This window comes from Ammospiza nelsoni, chromosome 1 (assembly GCF_027579445.1).
Source record: "Ammospiza nelsoni isolate bAmmNel1 chromosome 1, bAmmNel1.pri, whole genome shotgun sequence".
Lineage (NCBI taxonomy): Eukaryota > Metazoa > Chordata > Aves > Passeriformes > Passerellidae > Ammospiza > Ammospiza nelsoni.
Window position 1 is genome coordinate 55,956,131 of NC_080633.1, and position 20,018 is coordinate 55,976,148.

A 20,018-nucleotide genomic window follows, 5' to 3' on the forward strand; every position below is an offset into this window, starting at 1 on the left:
AATATGATATGTGCTGGAATGTTGACTATGGATGTTGCAGATTAGTGGCAGACTGGAAGTTTTGGAGAGAACCAATGGAATTGTACAGGCACCCTCTAATGAGTGGCTGGTGGACTGTGTTAGTTTTGTGTGGCCTGGTTTTTGGTAGTGGGGGGGACACAGAGGTGGCTTCTGTGGGAAGCTATTAGAAGTTTCCACCATGTCCAGCAGAGCCAATCCGTGATGGCTCTGAAGGTGGACATGCTGCTGGCCGAGGCTGGGCCAATTAGAAATTATGGTAATGCCTCATTGATGGTAATATATTCAAGAAGAAAATCAAAATAAAGTGAGAGGCCATTTGAATTCCAGGTAGACAAGAGAAGGAGGTGAAAACAAGTGAGGGAAGCAACATAGGAGACACCAAAGTCAGTGGAGAAGGAGGGGCAGGAGGTGCTCCAGGCGCCCAAGCCGAGATTCCTCTGCAGGCTGTGGTAAAGACCATGGTGACGCAGCCGTGCCCTGCAGCCCATGGGGATCCATGGGGGACACAGTGATCCACCCATACCCCATGGGGAAGATGTTCACACTGGAGCAGGTGGATGCGTGGAAGGGGCTGTGATCCAGTGGAAGATCCAGTGGAGAGAGGGAGCCCCTGCTCCCAAGCTGCAGCAGCCTGCACCCTGTGGAAGAGCGACCCACTCTGCACCTATTTTGTCAGGACTATTCTCTGTGGGTGGGACTCATGTTGCAGCAGTTTTAGGAGGTCTGTTGCTCATAAGATTGGAACCATGTTGGAGTAGTTAATGGAGAACTGTCTCCTGTGGGAAGGAACCCCATGGTATAGCAGGGGAAGAACTCCTCTCCCTGACCAGTGGAAGAAAACCTTGGAAGATGAACTGACCAAAACTCCTATGCCCTGTCTCTCTGCGCTGTCAGTGGGAAGGAGGGAGGGGCTGAGGGAGAAAAAGGTGTTTTAAGGCCTTATTTTACTTCTCCTTATCAGCTTCTGATTTTGTTAGTCATAAACTCACTTTGTATCTCTAAGATGAGCCTTTTTTTTCCCTTGGAGAGTTTTCTCCCTGTCCTTATCTCAATTCAAGACTTCTTTGTTAATTTTTTCTCTCCTGTGAGAAATGAAGCTTACTTTTAAAATTTTAAAGGGTTATTATTACTATTAAACTTTTAAAATTTCAAAAACAAGTGATTGGTGTTTTTCATAAGCAGAACCATCCAATTCTCTAATGGTCCAATTGTCCTTAAGCTCCAATGGACTCCTGGAACAGATCCCGTGTACAACTTGTCTGGAGCTGACATTTGAACACCCAGATTACAGATGAATAATCTGGCCAAAACAATTATGAGGAACTTCTAAGTTTCATACCCACCCCAAGCACACTCCTGGAACTACATCACACACTCCAAGCATGCTCCCAGCTCTTATACACACAAATACTCACAATCCTCTAGATCTGCAGCTTTTCAGGGGCTTTTTACTTTCTTCTCCCTCTTCTTTTTCGTTATCCAGTCTTTGTTGTCTTTGGGGTGTCGACCTGCAATCACCAACAGCCCCAGGAAAGGTTGTTTGAGCCGCCAAATTTGGTGAGGGTGCAACATTTGTCCAAAATCTCCTAGGGCCACAGAGATGAGGTTTATATCCTGGACAAGTCCCCATTTGTGAGAAATGAAATTTTAAAATTTCAAAGGTTTTTTCAACGTCTTGTCAGTCAACTCCTTCTTTGCTGTCTGTTGGTGGAGATCACTTTCTTACAAGTTGATTGGAGATCAGGTGTTGTCATGACTCCTAGTAACAGCCTGCCCTCCCCTCTTGTGCCTTGACTAGTGACTACAGTACAAGGGGGAAGGGATAAAGGACTATGGAGGGAACATACCTAAATAATTTAACTATAAAATTTTACCTCTATAAAATTTTCTTTTAACATGCACATAATATTTTTCTCTTAATTGTGAGAGCCAACTATCACATTATCTATTTATAACATCTCCCCTGCTCAGCTGTAGCAGGGGAGGGTGAATGAGCAGCTTTCATGGGTGTCTGGCATTTGGCCAGTGTCAAAACATGACGTAGACTTACCTCAGTGAATGTCTATAAGGTTGCATACACAACTTAATCAAGCTAGCTGTGAAGTGGAGGGACCCAAGCTGACTTCAGCTCGGAAATTATCTTCTCATTATAGTATCACCCTGTCATACTCAAAAAATAACACTTTCTGAAAGCTTACTAATTTTACTTCTTAAACTTTTATTAAATTGTGCTGTTTTGAAAGGGACAAAAGCACTGTAAAGACTATTGGATCCTGAGCTGTTCTCACTGTATGCTAAACCTGTTCAATGTGTACATTAGGGTTCACATGCACAGACCAATCTAAAGCCAGGTTGCAGTACACTTCATTTAGATTCATGATTTCTCATGACTTTACTTTTACAATTAGCTCATGTGACTCTTTTTATTGAATGAATGTACATATTCAATTTTTTGAGCTTTTCTTATTCAGCTCTTGAAGAAATTCCTGCAACTTAAGGATGCATTTCAAGAATTGACATATTGAAGCTGAGTACATTAAAGCCTTCTTATTTGACACTGAAAAGATACTGCATGTATTCAGGAAATAATCAGTTATATCTGCAGTTCTACTCTGAGAGACTTAATCTGGCTGTGGCTGATTATATCTGCAGCTGAAACTGATGATGTTTCGAGAAATCTTGATATGGATAGTTTTTAATTGTTCTTTGAAGTTTTATAAATTAGTCACGTTTTAAAATTTTAGTTTTCCTTCTGAATATACTGTGCTTACATTCTGGCTTTAATCCCGGGATACTTCTTATTCAACAAATAGTATTCTTTAGACAAGCCTCAAGAGATTAAAATAATTCTTTTACACTCTTGAAATATTATTATTATTATTATTATTATTATTATTATTATTATTATTACTACTACTACTATTATTATTATTATTACTATTATTATTACTATTACTATTATTATTACTATTACTATTATTATTACTATCCTCGAACGCGACCTTAGAAAATACAAAGAGTTAGGTGACTGGCTGTCATGGTTTAGGAGTGGTACTGCCCAGTTCAGTGCCCCCACCAAGACTCCCAAAGCAGATACTGCTGGTATCTCTCCCCCTCTTCCCCTCCCCTTGTTGCTCTGGGGATGGAGTTGAGAACTGGCGGCACAAAAGATGACAATCATGGGTTGAGGGTTGAGATGAGAGTAATTTACCGGAAGCAGCACCAATACTAATAACAAAAGTGTACAAAGAGAGGCTGATTTACGTGCAAAATGTTCACCAAGCCTGGGACAATGAAACAGCATGGAGCCATCCCACCATCTGCAATGCTTGTTCCCCTGGAAAGGAATGCCCTTCTTTTTAGAAGTGGGGGGAGAAAGACAGAAAAAATAAGTTCCTTTTTCTCCACCCCCTTCCCCCTGTCCTGCTTCCCACAAATGATGCGAGATTGTCTTGATTAACTTTTAGCAGGCCCCAGGCTCTGCACCTTCACAGCTACTACAAAAAATTAATCTTCTCCTTGGCCGATTTCTGGTGGTTTGTGGGTGATGTCAAGCACACTCTTTGAGACAAACCAGGACAGTGTGACAGGCCTGACATTTCCTTGGCTGTGCTGTGGGTATAGTGAGGCTGTTTCTGCAGGCATACTGATTTTTTTTTTTTTTTTCAGCCCAGGCTGGAACATCTCACCCAACATTTTGTGGGAAAAGTGAGACAGAGTGGAAATTTTCCAGGGTAGAAATCCATTTTGATTTAGCTGGAATGTACATCTTTAAGTATGTAGCTTGCTGTGTAGTCTGGCTACAAAAAGGCCTAGGCTCAGAGAAACTGCTTCAGTGAAGGAGAGAGATAAGGGTGGGAGGAGACAGAGAGTGATAGAGAGAGACAGAGACTGCTGTGAGAGCAAGCCAACCTGACCTAGGAATTCTTTCTGATAAAGAAGAACTAGCAGAAAATGTCATGCAAAATTCATAAAAATGAATATGTATGAACCTGTTGCAGTGTGATGTAATAGCTTGTCTCAGCATCCCGGTTCTCTCCCCAGGTGTGCCAATAACTCCTCCCTTCCCCTCTCTTGCCCCTGCTAAGTGATGTCTGTCAGTCTTGGCATTCCAGAAAGGGCTTCGAGTGATTGGCGAAGTTCAAAAGGTGCCTCTCAGCCCTGGCAACACTGGGCCGTCCAGGTGTCATTTGTCCCCTGAGACTCCCCCCTCTTACCTGGCTGGTGGGATCCCTACCCCTTCCCTTCCCCTCTCTCCGGGCTTAAAAGACACTGCAGCCATGCGGTTCATGGGTTCTGTTAGACTGTTAGAGCTGTTGCTGCATTCAGGGGCCTGTGTGCCAGGAATAAAGCTCTGGATTGAAACCTTCCAGCAGAACCCGACTCCTTTTTGCTTTACCTCGCCTAAAGCCTTTCCTCCAGAGGTAAACCTGAGCTCCTGCATGCCTGGACTTGTAAAAACCTTCCATTTAAAGAGATGGCTTGTGAAAGAACAAATTTATAAAAAGTGAAACCAATTAAATGATAGGCCATAACTGACACTGCAATCAGGTTTTGGCAAGATCTCATAATGTAAGATGGATAAGCATGAAAAGAAATCTACTTTTATGATTATAAAACATCTAATATAATAGTCTTAGAGAAAAAGCTGCTGGAGTTTTTAGAGATGATATTACTGAAGAGTTTATCCAGATTGTGTATCCAGTGTAAATTCATCTATGTATCTGTGTTCTTCCCTTATCTAATGTATTTTTCCTCTTCCTCTTCCACTGACCATCTTATTAAAAGTGTGAAATTTATAGTTAAGTTTGTCTGCCCTTTGACAGATTAAAAAAAGTAGTCTCCTTGAAAGAATATCTTTACTGGTGTGTGAAAAACACCTGACATTCTTTTACAGACTCTTAGCTGCTTAATGGCAAAATATAGATGATTTGCTATTGTCTGTCAGTGTTGCTGAATCAATGCTATTAAGTGGTATGGTTTTTTTGCATTGGACTAGGAGTTAGGCAAAGGATATTGGAAAGCTAAATTGACTGAGGTGGCATACTGGTGAAATGGATACCTTCTGTAGAAAATGGTGGCAAACTGTAGGAAATAGTTTAATGAGGCAATCACTAAAAAAAGGAACCTGCCTATAAGGTGGGCATATAGTGAACTTGAATATGAGTGATCTATGTTAATCAAAGAACTCATGAAGATATTTTAATAATTGCAGTTTGAAGCTTTTGAACTTTCCAGGCAGTTACAATACAACATAAAACTTTTGAAATTGAAGAAATTTGTCTAGGCCTAGTATTTTGTTGTCTACTTGGATAAGAAAGTACAGAGAGCATGTGAATATTTTCCCATAGTGAATTGATTACAGGATGATGTCTCCTGCCTGTAAAGGCTGTCTTTCTGAAAGAACAGCTGTTACTTTCAAACTACTTGCACTTTGCTATACCATTTACTGAGATTTATTTGCTTCCGGGTTGGAATGGAAAATGTGCATGGTATTAAAAAAAAAAATAGAAAATGTTGCAATGGAAGTCAAAAGGTGTCACCCATTTAGGAGAATAAAGTAAATATCCATAGTTTTCATGCTGACAGTCTCATCTAATCAGACGAAAATCAGCCTAGACTTCATTCTACAAGAGTCGAGAGTTGTTGCAGCTGGAATAGCTGCTAATAAAGTCTAGGGTAAGGAAGCAAAAAGGGCCTTTGCATAATATCCAGAGATGTTTAATTCAGCCGCACAGTAAGATGTTCAGGGTCCAAGTGCACACTCATGGAGAGAGTCCAGGTTTCTGTGTATCAAGAGGTAGGGGCTGAACAGGGATATTGGGGCAGTACAAAGATGAGGGTCAATGGGGGAATAGGGAGGGAGTGGCTGAGGGACATAGATTCAAAGAAAGGAGCCAATGGGATCCAGAGAGCTTTTGAAGGAAGCTTAGTGTGTCCCTGTGTCCCTCTAACCCAGGGAATGCCTCTCAGGGTCTCCACAGAGTGTGGCTGGAAAATAAGCATATTTAAAGGGACAGTGGTATGAGAAATCTACGAAAATACTAGAAATCATCTTTGGTATGGGTTGTGACTTTTTTGTCAGAAATTAATCTTTTATCCTGTCCCAGATTGCAAGGCAAGATGTATTCTATTTGCCATCTGTATGGCAGTTGTCTTCTGTCAAGTGGAGAGTTCTCCTTATCTCTTCCACAACCAATCCTCCCTCCAGGGAGACATCTGCTGATAACAGGCTACTGAATGTCACTGCATGACTGATAAGACCTATAGCATCCCATTGTGAGATGCTCTGCCCAGAGGGAAGAGCCAAGCATTCCTACCGGGATATAATCTTGAGATTCTGGAACACCACCATGGCTTCTCCATTGGATTTCCCAGAGAAACAGCTGCCTCTTCCACTGGATCTTCAGAGGAAGACTACACCCAACACAACCGCACCTGACATGCCAGGAGGACTGCAGCCACAATTCCAACTGGACTGTTACCAACACCCTGACCAACAGGTCAGGGGAGGCTCCTGCCTTCCTTAGCAGACACCTGTCTTTCCAAACTAAGACATTTCCCCAGCTTTATTAATTTATACCTGGTTTCACCCAAAAACTTATTACTATTAATAAAATTGAATAAACAAGGTGTTGAGAGGATTTCAGACCATCTGGACAAAAATTCTTATTTACATATATGTAGGATAAATACGCAGAATTTCCACAGTAAAAATTGCATCAAGTAAAATCTTCCAAGATTTTCACAGTGAGCAAATGCAGAAATGCTCTTTGCTTCTGAATCCTTTCTTTATACCGCATTGGGTCTGGACCATTCCCAGGCAGAGGTTATCTCAATTGTAGCAGGAATATTTCTAGTAATGCAGGTTTAGCATCCCCTGTATTTCTGTTCTGATCATTGCTTTGCTGTTCTCATCACACCTTTGCTCTGTCGTGCATCAGGAATATTATGGATAGAACAGAGATTTTTCACATTAGCAAGAAAAGAATATTTAATGGAGAGGAAATATGCAATGTACAGTAAATCAGTAAAGTTACCTGTAGAAACTGACCAGCCCACACTAGTGGTATTGCAGAAACAGGAAGAGGGAGTCCTGTAGCTGATGCAACTGCAGAGGCTGCTCTGATGCAATGTAACATTGACTCTGATGGCTGACCACAGTGAAAGGCTAAATTTAAGACACCAGAAGACTACTTATGAGAAGGATTGCCCAACAGAAAAGCCAATGGGAAAAGTGGATGGCAACTCAAATTAATGATGGAATTATGGTCATTGGAGCAAAACCAATTCTGCCAAAGAAATACTTCCTCAGCATGGCTGGATGATTTAATGAGAAAGCCCATGGAAGGATGGAAGGAATAGCTAAGCCAGTACAGAAAGTATGGGTGGCTACAAGAATTTTTGCTGCTGCAAAATGAATCACAAATAACTGCCCAGCTTACCAGAAATTCTCAAGTATCAGACTGAGCTCTGAGACCACAGGCCTAGTTGTAAGTGATAGTAGATCATCTCTCAGGCTGGGCAGAAGCCTTTCCAAAAAGAAGGGTTGACACATGAGTAGTAAAAGCCTTGCTAAAGGAATTTATATCTGAATATGGGATACCAGAGTAAGTTGAACTAATGAGACAGAGGTGCTCATTTTACAGCAAATATGATCAACAAGCTGTGTAAGTCTTTGGAAATTGAGAGGAAATTACATATGCCATATCACCCACAGCATTCATGAAATGTAGAGAAAACTAATACAATGTTAAAAGAAAAATTAGTAAGAGCATGTGCATCTACTTACCTGAAATGGCCAGAAGCCTTAAACTTGGTTCTGTGAGATGTACAAAATGCTCTACGGTGACCTGTAGGACTCCCAGTGTAAAATCTCTTTGGAGGCACTTAGCTCTGCCAGGAACTTATATCCCAGATAAGACCAACTTATTGGGTAGCACTTGATATAGTGTGTTTTATATATAAAAAAAGGGTTTGAAGAGCAGAGAAAGTATGCACAATGATATCACAGAATTTCATGGGTTGGAAAGGACCCACTAGGATCATCAAAGTCCAACTCCTGGCCCTGCACAAGTAAGTCCCAAGAATCACACTATGTGTCTGACAGCATTCTTGAACTCTGACAGGCTTGGTGCTGTGACCACTTCCCTGGGGACCTTGTTCCATGTCCAACCATGATTTGGGTGAAAAACTTTTTCCTGACAGCTAACCTAAACATCCACCTCATACAATTCCCTCAGGTCCTGTCACTGGTAACCAGAGAGAAGAGATCAGTGCTTGCTCCTATGTTTTGTGTTGTGAGGAAGTTATGGACAGCTGTGAGATCTCCCCTTCTTCTAGGCTGAATAAACCAAGTTATCTCAGCTACTCCTCATATGGCTTTCCTCCAAACTCTTCACCATCTCAGTAGTGATGTGGTATCAGCCCACACCAGCTGAAACACAGGTACATAAATGTACAGCCCAGAAAGGAAGCTTTAAATGAGGTATTGTCTAGAAAATCCAAATTAGAACCCAAATAAGAAGGCAAAAAGACTAGTTGTAATAGAAGACTCATTTTTTAAGGGGATCAGAGGGCCTGATATACAGACTGGACCCAACTCAGATGGATGTCTTCTGTCTCCCAGCAGGCAAGGATAAGGGACATCACTGGAAAACTCTCCAGTCTACTAAGACCCTCTGACTATTATCTGTTATTGATTGTTCAAGCCATCAGCAATAAAATAACAGAAGTCTGAGGGCAATGGAAAAAGACTTCAGGACTTCGGGATAATTAGTTGAGGAAACAAGAGCAGAGGCTGTGATTTCCTTGGTCCTTCTCATAACAAGGAATAATATTGATAAGAATGCATCAGGTCAATGTTTGGTTCCAAGCCTAGTGTAATTGGAAAAATTCTGGGTTTTTTGACCATGGGATGATCTCTTCAACACCTGGTCTACTGTCACCTGCTGGGATGCACCTTTCTCAGAAGGGAAGAAGAGTTCTAGCACAGGAGTTAGTAGATCTTGTTGAAAGAGTTTTTAAACGAGCATGGAAGGAGGAAAGGGAAAATACCAGACTGGCCAGTGATGAACATTGGGATGGTGTGCCAAAAACCTGAAGCAACTGTGGACTAATAGAATCTCTCAATCTGCTTCATGAGGTGTTGGCTACAGTCTAACATGCATGAAATGTTTCTACACTAACGCACACATCATGAGGAACAAACAAGGGGAGGTTTTGGCCCAATCCCAGAGATTTGATATCACTGGCATAACTGAAACCTGCTGGGATGAGTCCTGTAATAGAAGGGTCAGAATGTATGGAGCTCACAGTTGGCACTGGCACAATTGGGGATATCTGTATAAGAATCAAGGCATAAACAAATAATGTTAATATCATCATGTGAATCTACCAGACCTCCTAGCCAGGATGATGGTACTGATGAATTATTCTTTGATGAACAAAGGGACACTTTCAAGTCAACTGCTCCTGTCCTTATAGTGGATTTCTGTTGGGCTTAAACCAACTCAGGGCTTCACACGGCTGGTCCAGCCCAGGCCAGAAGATTGCTAAAAGCCTGGATCATAACAGGTCCTAAGGAAGCCAACTCAGAAAAACACCCTCTTTGATCTGATGTTTGTCAACAGAGAGGCTCTAATGAGAAAAGTGATGATGGGCATCCATCTTGGCCACGGTGACCACAAAGTGATTGAAATCTCCACTGACAGGAGGAAAAGTGCCAGCAAAACTTCAACTTGACATGTGGAGAGCAGACTTTGGACTGCTCAGGGAATTAGTATGTAAAATACCCTGGGAAAATGTTTTTGCAGGTGCTGAGGTCAATCAGTGCTCATTACTTTTTAAACATATCTCCTAAGGGTACAGGAGGTAGGCATTCCCTGTTGGAAGTTGAGCAGGCAAAGGCAGAAGGCTGGCTTGGCTGAACAGGGATCTTGTCTTGGAAATAAGGCAAAGAAAGGAACGTGTATGTCCAGTGGAAGCAAAGTCAGGGGACATGGGAAGAATACAGAGATACTGCTTGCCATTGTAGGAAGAAAATTTGTGTGATCAAAGCTCAATTGGAGCTGAAGCGGGCCAGCAAGTGTAAGACAATAAGAAGAGTTCTAAAATATACATTAATGGCAAAAGACAGTGTAGAAATAACATTGGCCTGTTGAAGGAAGAGGGTGATCATCTCACGGTGACATAGAAAAGGCAGAGGTATTTAATGCATTCTTTGCCTCTGTCTTCAACACGGATGGTGGACCAAGGGGTTCTCAGTGCCCTGAGCTGGAGGACCATGGCTGTGAAAATGTTCCCAGCTGAGCCTGAATTTGTGTGGGACCTGCTGTTTCATTTTGGTCCCTAAAATTCTGTGGGGCCTTCATCCAAGAATCCTCAAAGGTCTAGCTGATGTCATTGCAAATCTCTTTTGATGATTTTTAAACAGTCTTAGGAATTTGGCGAGGTCCCAGATGACTGGAAGCTACCAAATGTTGTCCTGATTTTCAAGAAGGGCAAGAAGGAGGACCCTGGAAACTACAGGCCTGCCAGTCTCACTTCAGTGCCTCGTAAATAATTAAAAAGATTATTCTGCAAAGTATTGAAAATCTGGAGGAAATGCAGTCATTGGTCACAGTCAAGCATAGTTTTGTGAGGGTAAAATCCTGCTTCTTGAATATGACTTCATTCTACGACAGGGTAACCTACTTAGCTCATCTCAGAAAGCCAGGGGATGTAATCTTTCTAGATTTCAGCAAAGCTTTTGATACTGTCTCTCACAGGGTCCTTCACAACAAAATGTCCAGCATACAACTAAATAATCATCTTACAAGATGGATAAGCAACTGGCTCACAGGTCAGACACAAAGAGTTATAGGAACAGGGTAACATCAGACTAGTGACCTCTCTAGTCAGCCCAGTTTTCTTCATTAAGGACTTGGATGCAGAACTTGAGGGAGTATTAACCAAGTTTGCTGATGACCCTAAATTGGGAGGAGCTGTTGACTGCCTTGCAGGCTGAGGCCCTGCAGAGAGACCTCAACAAATTAAAGGGCTGAAAAATCAGCAACCACATAAAGTTTAACCAGTCAAATGCCAGATTCTGCACCTGGGACACGGTGTAAGGCTCTGATTCTAAGTGACATTACTGTTTTAGGGTGTTCCTATTTTGCTGTTAAAATTTTAGGTTAGGAAAATCGGACACACCATTCTTACTTCAAATGAGTAGTGGATAACCAACCAACCAGGCAATAATTAACTTCTGAGAATCCTTTCCTGTATTGGTAATTATTTAAGCACTTGTGCACAAGAATCAGTAATCTTGTACTCTGCCCTATGACAATCATCTTAGCCTGAATTTTGCTATGTTTGTTACTTGTGATAATTTGGTATATAAGGGTAGTAGTTAAATTTCTTGAAATGGTTACATTTCTTGAAATTTCCCTTTTAATATATAAGCAGGTATACTTAATAAAAGAAAGAAAAGACTGTTGAGGACTATACCTAGTGTAGGTAACCTGGCATGCAAGTTACAGCTTGTGCCATGGGTGTGAGGAAATAGAGAGCCCCAGGCAACAAGACATGATCTGGTGCAGACCATTTACATAAATAAGGGCATGGGGACCTGGGCCATAGTCCAGTGAGGTGAGGATGGTCAGAGTGGCCAGTCACCCAGAGACTCTTGCAAGAGCCAGTGAAGGATGAGAAGACCTCAGAATAAATATCAGTATTTTAATGGGTGCATAGAATGTAAGGGTTAAAACCCCAGGGATTTCTTTTTTGGGATACCTCCCTGGAAGCACCCAGCTTCAGCTGTCATAATGTTGATCACCATGGGAGCCATGTGCGCTATGGGAAACCTGGGGACAAGCTGGTGAGGGAAATCTTCTCTGACTGTGTGATTGTGATGCATGTAGTGAGTCAAGTGGGGTGCTGTCAATTCACCAGAGTTGTCCTCTGCAAAGGGGCTTCAGTACCAACAATGAAAGTCTTGGATGATTGGAATGTGTCTTCTGATAGTTAGACAGAAAGTTTGCTAAAGTGTTGTCTAAAGAACAGCCATAACATTACAGGTCCTTGAATAATAATATTGTGTTGATGTTGCATATATTTCTGCTGATTTTGTGTAGCCATTGCTTGGCTTTGGACTACACGGTGTGAGAGGTTATATTTCTAGCTATTGTAGATAGAAATACAGCTACAGGGCTTGGCACAGAATCTCAAGGCTACCTGTAACTCTGGGTCAATACAGTTCTTGCACATTAGGTAGCTGCTCACATTTAAGAGCAAAGAGCATGGAGTTTTCCTGATTACCTGGGAAATTGTCTGAACATAATTATGGAATGGAGAAAGTGGATAAGAATTATTGCTGATCTTCTGTCTTTGTAACATCTAGACTGTGTGAAAAAAAGATATTTAAGACAATCAGAAAAAAAATGCTGCTGGTTCCTGTCCACAGCAGCAGATATTGCTGCTTCCAACAGGATTGTTTTCATGATTTATTTTCTTGACCCATGGGATAACAGCTCTTCTGAGTGGTTTCATCTCGTGTATTTAGTGTGTATTGCATCAAAAAGTAACCCTTAATCCATGTATTAGGTCCACTGGATAATTGATCTGAAAGCTGGGAAAATATCTGAAAGCTGGGAAATAATTGCTAATTAAAATCAGTTGCTGACTTCAGACACACCAGGACAACCCAGGACAGGTGTGAAAGCCTCATGTTATCTAATAAAATATATTTATGGGAAGCATTACATTTTTGCATTTGTTATGACCCTAATGTTTGTGCTTATTTCCGCTTTGAACTTTTATTTAGGTTTTCATGCTTATTCCCAAACTGTGGTTATGCAAAGGTAAAATGATAGCAGACCACCTTTATTTTTCAGAATTTTGACATGCTGGGCAATAAGCCTATGAATTTATTTTCCTTCTCATTGTTTTTTCAGGGTCTAAATCACAAAACTGCTTGTGGAACGCCATTATCGGTGGGCTGACCAGCAACCTCAAGGAAAGGCCAAAGCGGACCATTATCAATGACCCGAGGCCTCCTGAAGAAATTTTAGCAGATGAACTACTGCCAGTGGACAACCCTGAGGCATTGGTGAAAGCATCTTTCAGGTTTGACTGATATGAATTTACTTCATTTATCTTTGAGAGGCTATCTGTTTAAGATTAAATCTGTGATGTGAGTTTGGTGACAGAAATTGATACGGAAAGATTCTGTAATGCTGCATAATTTCATACTGAAAAAGAGTGTAAAAATAAATCCATAAATAATAGTGACTGGATTGGCCTTTAATTTCTTACACTTCATTACCTCCCCAAAAAATTATTTACTGGGCAGAAAGTCTGTAACTAGTCAAAAAATCAACAAAGACAGCCCATTATACGATGATGTCTTTGAAGGTTGGTATTGTTTCATTTGCAAGGGATTAAATGATGAAAAATTGCACTTTAGGTCAGATGATGTGCTTCATTGATGCAAGGGTGAGTTACATCTTTTCCTATTGATGTAATGTCTTGAGAACTGCCTAGCATTAATATATGAAGGGGAAGAACTCTGACCAGGGTCTTGCAAAAAAGTAATTTCTGCTGTTGCAGAGTGATATATCTATATATAGATCAATATCTATATATTCTTGTGTTTCCCACTCTTTTATTTAATGCTGTCAATGTACAGTTACCATTTTTTTCTTGGAAACATATTTTCTGAAAAATTGTCTCTCAAAGTGAGGTAGAGAATCCATAGGGCATACAATGGATTTTTGACTGAAATTTGAAAATTGGTGTGAAATTGGTGTGCCCAGAAAAAAGCAAAGTGAGTGGCAGAATTGATTTTTCAAGTTGTTTTTTCAGCTTATTTTTTTGTTGCTCAAAATTTGTGCTCTGCTTTTCTTTTGTATTAAACATACCTGTGTATAAAATAAAGTTCCTTGATTTGGATAAATTTCTCTGACTGCAGTGATTTTGATTATACCTGAGTCTGTGAAACTTATTTCACTCTTCATATGATTATTTTGAAGGTACTTGATTGAGTCTTTAAATTAGTTTGTTATTTCAGGTATTTGTTCATGCTGATTGATGTTTAAAAGCATAATACCATAAAGTGAGTTTATGCCAGTCTGTATTAATAACCCTGTAATTTCATAGTGGATTTTCATTCTTTAATATTCACATTTAAATGATAAAGGACAAGGATTTCTGAACCTTACCACCCTTTTATGATGGCCTATGGTATTTAATCACTTAAAAGCTTTGTATCTTTGATATTTTAAATCTATAATTTCAAGAGATCTAAGTATTTGTCAGCTTTTACTTTGGATAACAATATATGGGTAGCAACATTCCTTACATTGCTATTGTCAAGATAATTTGAAACATTTAATGCAGCAAAATAGTGTGACAGCATTCTGAATAGTACAGCATAATAAGGACTGATGAGTTGGAAAATGTTATTTAACGAAACAGTTTTGCTAGTACAGTTTAAAAGGCTTTATAAACGTCACAGAATCTTTGTATTTTATCAATATAGGTATTACTGTGTAATGTGGCATTTTGAGGGACTTTATAGATGGAAATCCAAACAAAACTATTGTTACAAAATAAATAGTAAATGCCTAGTTTTCCAAAGAATCAAAGCCCTGCGTGTGCTTAATAGTTTTGTGGAGGAGTGGAAGGTAAGAGAGTTGTCTTGGTTTGTAAAAAAGGTGTCGGTCAAGGAAGGCAGGAACCTCCCTTGGAATGGAGAATATGACCCCCTTCCATTCAAATTATTATAACTTTGAAATTAAGGGGCTTTCAGGCAAAGATATGGGAAAAGGAATAACAGTTCTTTACTAATATTAACAGTTCTTTACTAATATGTAATAAGAGGGCAAACAAACAACAACAATGGCAGCAACAACTAACAAAAACAGAAACCCAAATAAAAATCTTCTCTCAGCTGTCAAACACTTTCCCCTTTGTTGTGATCTGGTTTAAACTCAGAAAAGCAGAGAAAACACTGTGTATAAACCAAATAAATAAACCTCTGTGTATAAACCAGAAAGAACTTGGAAGGTTCAAAATATACCCAAAAATGAGATTAAAGCCAAATGAGGTTAGATGCTGGTACCAAAAAAAATTATATATTTTATTTAATAGTTCAAGAGGCAAAGAGAAAGAAAGAGAAAAGAAAGAGATAGAGAAAGAAGTGTGCATAGGGACCAGGGAGATGGGGAGAGCGACAGGGCTTAGGTAGAAGCATGTCACCCATCCAAGGGTCCCTACATTGTTCCCCTCTGTTATAGATATATATTATTAGCTTTTTTCAAATATTAAAATGGATGCTATATGTATAATGCTAAAGTAACTTGTGTATAAAAATATAGTCTTTATTTTTGTTAGATATAGTAGTGAAATAGCTGATGTAAATATACTTGTGTTAAAATGCCTGCTTGGTTGGGATAACATCCAATGAACATTTGATGAGGACTCCTGCTCCTGATGTGCCAACTATCAGCACTCACCATCTGAAGACAGTATGGACCAAAACCTAAAAACTAGAGGTGATGATAAGAATGGACTAAAACTACAATGAAGAAATGTGCATGCTCCAAAAAGGCAGACCTGAGGAGGGACCACACTAAACAGTTCTTGGAACATGTAAACTAGTTTGAGGGAAAGTTTAAATATGCATAATTGTTTATGAATATGCAAACGGCTGATGCAATAGAAATTGTATATAAATGGTGTTTCCAAAATAGCAGGTGTGCTCTTGGCTGCCTGCCAAGAAGCACCCAACCGTATTGGTCTCTATGTATTAGGTGTTTTAGTAATGATATTAATAGTAATTCCTGGCATACTTCAGTGTGTGTGGCGAATGATGAACAAAACAGTCAGAGAAGTTTTTGTCATACAAGAGAGAAAATTAGGAAGTAGAAGCACAGAGAGTGTTCGAAATCTCACAGAAGTGATGGATGAAAGTATAGAAATAGAAGAAAATTTTGAGTTAAGACCCTAGAATCAACAAGAGTTTTTTGAACAATGACTTGTAACTATTGTCAGACGTGATTCATATCTTTTTCACTGACTGAGCCTTCACAGCATTAAGTTGCTGTGCTGTAACATAGCAATGCTTAGTGTCAGCAAGAACAAGCCTCAAGCAGATAGTAAGCGATAATGCTATAGTAAAACTATGAAATGCAAGAAGTAAACGACACAGCTATGAAGGTTTCCTTTTAAGTCAACAGAGAGGGGGAATTGTGGGAATCCATAAAAATCAGAAGGTTTTAGGAAGGTGGTAAAAAGACAGGCCTCAGACAGCAGATTTGTGAACAGTGCTAAGGCAGCAGCAAAGTTTTCTAAGCTGTAGCAACGACATGGGAAATAGAACAGTAAGAGTTATGTAGATAGGCCTTCTAAATTGCAACAAGTTTATTTAGTGTATATTTTAGAAGGTTAATTATGAATAGAGCTCTGTGCTATAAACAAGTCATTGTGTTAGAGAATAGGCCGTTATTGTTTTAACCAGAATTATGTGTGCTTCAGATTATTGGATAGAACTACTGTCAATATACTTTTGCCCTATGTGATTGGCTGAAACTTAGACTGAGACTGTTTTATGGTATGTTGTAAGACTTAAGTTTTTTTGGCTTTCTGCTGAACCAGCGAGCTGTTAGCATCTTTCCTCTCCATTGTCATAACAATGTAATGGGACTGATGCTGGAAAAATAAAAGCTCAAGATGCTGATTCCAGTTGCCCCGTCCTGTTCGTGTCTGTATATAAACTGCCAGCGTAACACGTATATCTTTGCTTTATTGCCTTTGTTTCCTATTGTCCTTGATTAAACTTTTAAATTTTACCAGGAGAATGAACCTTGTTTTTCACACCTCCATCCGGTCTTGGTGGTGAAGATTCCCCATTGTGGCTGCACTGCGCCACACTGCACCACAGGCTGCCACACACTGAAGAGTATAGAATTCAGTGGATTAATATACACTTTGGGCTAGTTTGGAATGCCAAGTCCCTTGCAACACTGAGGGTCTGTTGCATGAAAAACAGACCAGTGGCAGAGAAGTGGATGGGCTGGGCAGTGGCAGCTGGGTTCCCAAACACAGCTGGGAAAGGTGATTTGTGGAAAAACACAACTTGTGGAAGTTATAAAGTAGGTATGTATTTATTCAGCACTGTGAAAAACGCCATTCACTTGTGTTAAAATTTTAGAAGTTTAATAGTAATAAAACAGTAATAAAGATTAAGGCAATAAGAATTTGGACAATCAAACTTAGAACAATAAAAGACAACAAAAAGCAAAGAATTACGTCCAGGTGCTTTTTGCACTCTGCCACAAAAGCAGGTGTTGCTAACAAAGGATTAACCCTTAAAAGCAATAGCCTGTTGCATATTCATATATCTCATACATGTTCCAAACAAAGGCTTTTTTCTGCTTAATTTCTGCTCCCCCGCCCCATCTTATAAATCAATGTCTTGGTTCTTCACAATCTGGGAGAAGTCTGGATTTTCCCAATAAGGATGCAATAATTCTTCTCTTAGGATCTTGGTGTCCTGGTGTTGTTATCTCCATGCAAAGAATTTCTTGCTTATCTTATCCATTCCTTGAGCTAGTTACAAAAACTATCTTACATCACAAGTTTGAGCTTACCAATTTAAGGTTAATTTCCCTTTTTCAATAGTTTGTGTGTTTTTCATATCAACTACTGCATACTATCCTATCAACTACTGTCTTTTCTCCTCTTTTTTTTTTTCCTGTACCCGTGTTACTGGTTTTCTGTCCTATTTTTCAAGATCTTATCTACTTGTCCCCTGCCTCTGTTTCTCACTTTCTCTGAATACCACCTTCTTCTGACTACACACACAAAAGCTCTTTTTTCTCACAATATTATTCAATACAATATATCTCCCTCCAACGAGATAAAGTGAAGCTTAAAATAAACAATCTACATTACATATACTTTGATTCATCTACATTTACTGACTTTTATTTCTCATTCACTTTCACGCATTCTTTCACACCCTGAGGACCTGAAGTGGACCCCTGTTGCCAGAGAATGTCTGGTCCATGTGGTCCCCCCTCACCTTGGGGTTGGCCTCTGGGCTTCAGTACTCCTGGGCCTCTGGCAAGGGCCCTGAATCTGGTTGCCTCTGGTGCCTGCTCACCTGTGAGGCTAATTTGTGTGTAACTCACACTCTTTCACCACAGCCCCCCATACTTCCCAGGGGAACAATGGACTGTTTGCGGGTCACATACACCTTTTTCCACAGCCCCCCCTCCGCCCCCACCTGCCTGGGAAGCCGCGGCTGATTCTGTGTGTGACTCACTCTCACACACAGCAAGACAACAATAAGGTACCTTTTACTTTCAAATCACCTGTTACAATCTCAGATGTTACTGGCCAGCCCCAAATGTTTTTGGGTATCCCTCAGTCCAGCTCTGTTGTCCAACCCCAGATGCTCTTGGGCATTTTCATCCCTCAATCCAGCTGCGTTGTCCAACTCCAGATGCTCTTGGGCATATCCTCAATCCAGCAGAATTTTGCTCAACCCTGGATGCTCTTCAACATGTTAATCCCTCAACCCAGCAGGTTTAATCCTGGATGCTCTCAGGATTCCCATCCCTCAACCCAGCAGAATTTTTAGGGGCCCCTCCCTTTTGTCCTACTTACCCGGTGGATTGAGCTAGGAAACTCTTCTACTCCCTTCCTCCGAGGGGTCCAACCCCTGGGACGCAGTCCCAGCTACCCTGGGGGATTCTCTCACTCCTTTTATCTCTCACTTCATCTCTTTACTGGCTGTTTTTCTCTCAAAAAGACCGAAACACAGTATGGGAGACCTGCACTCAATTAGCAGGTCTGGAATGAGGGGTCTAGCCACCTCTCACTCACACACATACTCATCCCCCTGCTCCGTACCTGCCCCCTGAAAAAGAACTTACTAATCCTTTTTTCTTTTATGGGTTTTCATGCACACTACAAGTCTTACTGTGGTTTTAGGGAGCCTTTTCCCTTTTCTTTGTTTTATTGTCTCTTTTTGTCCACTGGTTGGAACCTGCATCTGCCCAATCATGCCAGAAGAAACAGAGCGAGGCTGCCAAACTTGGCAAGGTATGCCTTCCTCACTTGGAATCCTCTGAGGCCCTGGCAGTGAGGTGTCAATTTCTGGGCTTCAGCACAAAACTATGAAAAAAGCAAATCACTTGTGTTAAAATTTTAGAAGTTTAATAGTAATAAAATATTACTATTATATAAAAATACTAATAAAACCAGAAAAATAGTTATACAAATTAATATAAAAATAAAAAATAGTAATACAAATTATAAAAAATAGTAATACAAATTAGAGCAATAAGAATTTGGGCAATCAGATTTAGGATAATAAAGGACAATAAAAATGCAAAGAATTATGAACGTTCAGATGCTTTCCTCAAAAGAGCATGTCCACTAACAAAGGATTAACCCTTAAAAGCAATAGCCTGTTGCACATTCATATGTCTCATACATGGTACAAACATTCCTTTCAAACTATGGATTTTTGTGTTTATTGTCAACTTCCCTGCCCTTCATCTTGTAAATCATGGTTTGTTTGGCTCTGTGGTGTCTGTAAGGAGGTAGAAGGAGCCTGGTTCTTCCCGATAAGGAGGCAATAATTCTTCTCTTTGGTATTTTAGTGCCTTGTTGCTGTTATCACAATGCAAAGAATTTCTTGATTATCTTATCCATTCCTTGAGCTAGTTAGAAAAAGTATTTTACATCACATAGTTTTTTTTTTTAAATATTATGTTGTAGTCTAAAACTGTATTTAACACACTACTTAAAAGGATTAATGCAGCATAACTTTCCAACACAACACACATAATATTCATTTTAATATTTGCGAAAAGCCAATCATATATACGTATTTTTCAAAACATCTTATGTTTTGCTAAGGTCTATAGTGTAACACGTTCATCACACCACTATTTCTATAAGTGATAGATAGATATCATATTCATTACACTACTATTTCTATT

The 20,018-nt window shown here is 40.0% G+C and overlaps 1 protein-coding gene across 1 annotated transcript in view; it reads left to right on the plus strand.

Annotated features, from left to right (window-relative positions):
- Positions 1-13,147, plus strand: part of LOC132074510 (dual specificity calcium/calmodulin-dependent 3',5'-cyclic nucleotide phosphodiesterase 1C-like) — a 29,386-nt gene extending 16,239 nt beyond the window's left edge. Inside the window, exon 2 of the mRNA XM_059474372.1 lies at positions 12,957-13,147. Within this exon, the coding sequence (XP_059330355.1) occupies positions 12,957-13,138 (182 nt within the window). The 3' untranslated portion in view covers positions 13,139-13,147. The remainder of the gene's footprint in view (positions 1-12,956) is intronic.
- The last annotated feature ends 6,871 nt before the right edge of the window (positions 13,148-20,018 follow it).